The sequence below is a fragment of the Apteryx rowi genome, unplaced genomic scaffold (assembly GCF_003343035.1).
Source record: "Apteryx rowi isolate R43461 unplaced genomic scaffold, aptRow1 scaffold_1234, whole genome shotgun sequence".
Lineage (NCBI taxonomy): Eukaryota > Metazoa > Chordata > Aves > Apterygiformes > Apterygidae > Apteryx > Apteryx rowi.
In genome coordinates, this window is record NW_020447458.1 from 93,120 (window position 1) to 98,182 (window position 5,063).

Consider the following 5,063-nt stretch of genomic DNA (forward strand, 5'->3'; position numbering starts at 1 on the left):
GCCACGCTGTGCCGTGCTGCACCGTACTGTGCTATGCCACGCTGTGCAATGCCATATCGCGTTGCACCGTGCTGCACCGCGCTGTGCAATGCCACGCTGTGCAATGCGAAATCGTGCTGCACCGTGCTGTGCAATGCCACGCTGGGCCATGTTGCACCGTACCAGGCGGCTGTGCTGCAACATGCTATGCTGCACCTTGCCGTGCTGCGCTGTGCCATGCTGCACCGTGCCATGCCACGCTTCGCCGTATGTGCTGCACACCATGCCACGCTGCACCATGCCACGTTGCTCTGTGCCATGCCATGCTACATTGCACTGTGCTGTGCCACGCTGCACCGTGCCACACCGTGCTGTGCCATGCCGTGCCATGCTGCACTGTGCTGTGCCACGATGCACCATGCCACGCCATGTCACACTGTGCCACGCCATGCCACATTGTGTCAGGCCACCACCGGTACCAGGAAGGACCAAGCCAGGGCTGTGGCTACTAAAGAACTGGACCTGGGTGGCGGTGGGGGGGGAGGTTGCTCCCGGGTTTGGGCCACGGGCCGCCCCCGTGGGCCACCCCGTGGCTCAGCGCCTCGCTCCACAGACGCCCGTCATCGCGCTGGTGGGCAACGACGCCTGCTGGAGCCAGATCTCCCGCGAGCAGGTGGCTCTGCTGGGCAGCAACGTGGCCTGCGGCCTCGAGTACACGGGTGAGCCACGCGCGGCGGCGCGTCCCCGTGTCCCCCCCGCCTTCCCCGGAGGCAGCGCGGGGCTGAGCCGAGCCATCCCCGCAGATTACCACGCCGTGGCGGAGGGCCTGGGCGCCAAAGGCTTCGTGGTGGGCAGCGACGCCGGCGAGGGGCTGGACGCGGTGCTGCGCGCCGCCCAGGCCACGTGCCGCCAGGGCCGGCCCGTCCTTGTCAACGCCCTCATCGGCAAGAGCGACTTCCGCCAGGGCTCCATCTCCGTGTGAGGCCACGCGTGGCACCGCCGGCCTTCAGCGCCGCCGCGGTGGCCTGTCCCCCCCGTCCCTACCCCGGCGCGGTGACACGGAGGATCCCGGCGGAGCTGCTCGGCTCGGTGCCACGGGCCACGCCGAGGTGCCACGACCCCRTGGCCGGACACTCGGGGACAGGACAGCCACCGGCACGGTGCGTAACCCTGCGGTGGCTTCGTCCCCGTCCTTTCTCCCCCTACTAATAAATCGACCCCGCGGGATACGTGGCCGTGGCCACGGCGTCACCTCCGCGCACGGCCCCCGGCGCACGCGTGAGTGCAGCTTGTGTCCTTTATTGCTGGTGACGGTGGCGGGGCCCCGGGCCCAGCCGGACGTGGCGGGCAGCCACGCGAGGCGGTCGGGGTAAGGCCGTGGCGGCGAAGCTCGAGTAATAAATAACAGCTCCCGTGCCGTGGGACGGGGACAGGCACTTGGCGGCGGAGTTTGGCCGTGAAAAGCGTCCCCCCCCCCTTTCTGCGCGGAGCCACGTTTGTGGCCAGGGCCTCCCCGAACGGGGGCGAAGGCCGCGGATTTGGTCCGAAAATCTCGGCCGTGGCCGTGGCTCACAGACACACGTTGATGGGCTTGGCCAGCTCCCGCTCCAGGTCGAGGATGAGGGCGTCGAAGTCCTTGAGGTTGAGCCGGGGGCCGAAGGGCGCCTCGGCCTCCAAGTCGGCCACGAAGACGCTCGTGGCCGTGGCCGTGGCCGGCAGCACCTCCTGGCCGCAGATGCTCCAGTCGCCGGCGTAGCGGTTGCTAGGGGGGCTCTCGGGGCCCCGGGGACGGTGGCGGGCCACCACGGGCCGCTCAGGCGCGGCCGGGCCACGTTGGGGACACGGGCAGCCGGGCTGGGGGGCCGGATCCTGCTGGGGGGCTGCAGAAGGGAGAGAAAATAGGTTAAGGCCACAGACCCGCTGCCGAAAATGGGTGGCCATGGGGCAGCCACGTGGGATAGGAGCCACAGATTGGATGATGAAAACGGGCCACGGACCCACTGTCAAAAATGAGTGGCCACGGGGAAGCCACGTGGGACTAGGGGCCACGGATTGGATGATGAAAACGGACCACGGAGCAGCCACATGGGGCTGGGGGCCACGGACCCACTGCTGAAAACAGGTGGCCACGGGGAAGCCACATGTGGCTGGGGGTGGCAGGCAAAAACGGGGCAGAAATAGGTTCTTTGGCAGAAATGGAGCCACGGCGCAGCAGCCCACGGACAACCTCGTGGCCCGTTCTTTTCCCCAAATCCCAAGAGCGATCCCGGGCCGGGAGCGAAGCAGCACCACGCGGATCCCCACCACCACCACCACCGTGGCCACGTGGCGTGGCCCGTGGCCGCCCCGCTCACCCGGCCAGGCCCGCAGCAGGTAGTGCAGCACCTCGAGGTGCCTCTTGAAGTCGACGGTGCCGGCGGGGTGCTGGGCGCGGGGCGAGCCGGGCTCGTGGCCGCGGCCCAGCAGGACAGGCCCGAAGCACACGGCGATGTTCTGCGGGTTCATGCGGTTGAAGGCGTGGAAGGAGGCCACGAGGCTCAGGTGGTCCAGGAGGCGCGTCAGCGTGGCCTGCCGAGGGGGGCGGCGTCAGCCATGGAGTGCCCGGATGCCGGGGCCCCCGGGAAAAGGGCGCTTGGTGAAACGGGGTGCCCACGGGACACGGCGTGATTCAGCCACCACGGGCTGCGGGCGGTGACGTGGGAGGCACGAGGTCCCAGGAGATGGACCCTCCCTGGCCCTCCCCATGGCCAACACCACTTCCTGGGTGCCAGCACCCATCTTCTCAGCACCATCACCCAACTCCTCAGTGCTAGCACCCACCTCCTTAGTGCTGTCACTCATCACCTCATTGCCAGCACCCACCTTGGTGCCATCACCCACCTCTTCGGCACCATCACCCACCTCCTTAGTGCCACCACCCACCTCTTCAGCACCATCACACATCTCCTTGCCTTGAGCACCCACCTCCTTGGTGCTGTCACTCATCACCTCATTGCCAGCACCCACCTTGGTGCCATCACCCACCGCTTTGGCATCACCACCCACCTCCTTGGTGCCACCACCCACCTCTTCAGCGCCATCACACATCTCCTTGCCTTGAGCACCCACCTCCTTGGTGCTGTCACTCATCATCTCATTGCCAGCACCCACCTTGGTGCCATCACCCACTTCTTCAGCATCACCACCCACCTCCTTGGTGCCACCACCCACCTCTTCAGTGCCATCATACATCTCCTTGCCTTGAGCACCCACCTCCTTGGTGCTGTCATCATCTCATTGCCAGCACCCACCTTGGTGCCATCACCCACTTCTTCAGCGTCACCACCCACCTCCTTGGTGCCACCACCCACCTCTCTGGCGCCATCACACATCTCCTCGCTGTGAGCACCCACCTCCTCAGCGCCATCACCCACCTCTTCAGTACCATCACACATCTCCTTGCCACCAGCACACACCTCCTTGGTACTATCACCCACCTCTTCAGCGCCATCACCCACCTCCTCGGCACCAGCACCCACTTCTGCACCAGCACCCACCTCCTCAGCACCCACACCCACCTCCTTACCACCGCCACCCACCTCCTCCGCACCCGCTCCTGGCCACCAGCACCCACCTTCTCGGCGTCAGGCAGGCAGTCGAGGAGGGCGACAGCATCCCACCGGCCCGGCAGCACCCCGGGCGCCCGGGCACCCATGGCCTCCAGCACCACGCGGTAGAGCGTGGGCGTGATGAGCGGCGTGGGCAGCTCCCGCAGGTAATCCTTGAGGATGCCTGGGGGCAAGCGGCTGCCGTGTCAGAGCACCCAAGGGTGCCACCACCCCCCCACCCGTCACCCCAGCACCCCAGCGCTCACCCGTCACCACGTTGATGTCGGGGTAGAGGCGCTCCGAGAGCGTCACGGCGCTGCTGTCCCGCTCGAAGGCGTCGCGCAGCTCCTTCTTGACGGCGGCCGAGCCGCAAAGCCGGTACAGACCCACCACCTGGGTGCGAGGAGGGCGGCGTCACCGGTGTCCCCGAGAGGCCACCACCTCCCTCGCGGTGCCACCAACCCACCTTCAGCCCCCGCTTCTCGATCTCGGCCAGGCACTTCTGCATGAGCAGCGGCACCTTGGTGGCCGCCCGCTCCCGCTCCACCAGCCGCCGCAGCTCCACGCCGAAAACCCGCGGCTCCCGCTCGCCGCCGGCCCGCCGCTCCGCCAGGGTGACCTTGCAGAAGAGGACGCCGCCGGGGCGCAGCCGCAGGGCCAGCCACCGCGCCTGGCCACCTACGGGTGCAGAACGCTGCCCTGAGCATCGCCTTCCCCCGGGCGCGCCCGCCGCCGCCGCCGCCGCCCCGCGTCTCCTCGCTCACCCGCGAAAACGTGGGGCAGCCCGAGGGCGCCGTGGCAGCAGAGGCGGTTGCGGCCGGCGGCTGGGTCCCAGGAGAAGAGGAGCACCCGAAGGTGCTGAGCACCCTCCAGCTCCAGGTTGAAGGTGTGGTTGAGGGTGAGGAAAGGCGCTTTGCARGGCAGCGGCGCCGTACGGCCCCGCTTGGCGCCGTCCACCTGCAGCACGCAGAAAACCTCGCCGGCGCCCGCCGCCAGGTCCCGCACGCCGCACAGGTGCACGCTCAGCAGCCCCGAGACGGGCCGGCCGCGCCGCGCCGCCTCGTCCTCGTCGCCGTAAGGTTGGAAAGCGCCGGCGTCCAGGCCGCCCTCCTCTTCCTCGGCCTCGGCTCGTCGCTCCGGCGAGTCGCCGTCGCTCAGGTAGCCGCCCTTGGCGGCCGCTTTGGCGCGGGGCGGCGGCGAGGCCACGCTGCTGTCCAGGTGGTAGCGGCTGATGACGTTGCTGGATTCCTTGGCGGAGGGCGAGGCGAGGCCGGAGCCTTCGGCCTCGGCGCCGCGGGGGGGCCGGGGCCCGCGCAGGCTCAGCTTGCGCCGCAGCTCGGGCAGCTTCTTCATCTTCAGGGAGAGGCGGCGCACGGTGCCCGGCGACTTGGCCTTGCTCGGCGAGCGGCTCTTCTTGGAGGCGTCGGGGCTGCAGGGGGGCGACGGGGGTCCCGGCCCCACGCAGGGCAGCGGCACCTTCCCTGGGGGGGGCAGGGG

The 5,063-nt window shown here is 68.9% G+C and overlaps 2 protein-coding genes across 2 annotated transcripts in view; one reads left to right on the top strand and one right to left on the bottom strand.

Moving 5' to 3' along the window:
• The window catches only part of ILVBL (ilvB acetolactate synthase like), a 7,560-nt gene extending 6,140 nt beyond the window's left edge, over window positions 1-1,420 (top strand). Inside the window, exons 14-15 of the mRNA XM_026055535.1 lie at window positions 593-698; window positions 783-1,420. Of these exons, the coding sequence (XP_025911320.1) occupies window positions 593-698; window positions 783-961 (285 nt within the window). The 3' untranslated portion in view covers window positions 962-1,420. The remainder of the gene's footprint in view (window positions 1-592; window positions 699-782) is intronic.
• SYDE1 (synapse defective Rho GTPase homolog 1) lies at window positions 1,263-5,048 on the bottom strand (the record flags this gene model as incomplete). The annotated part of the gene is made up of 6 exons (XM_026055534.1): window positions 1,263-1,859; window positions 2,334-2,547; window positions 3,593-3,750; window positions 3,833-3,959; window positions 4,033-4,244; window positions 4,331-5,048. Coding segments are annotated over 6 exons (1,740 nt in total), but the record flags the coding sequence as incomplete, so codon positions are not given.
• Window positions 5,049-5,063: the final 15 nt, after the last annotated feature.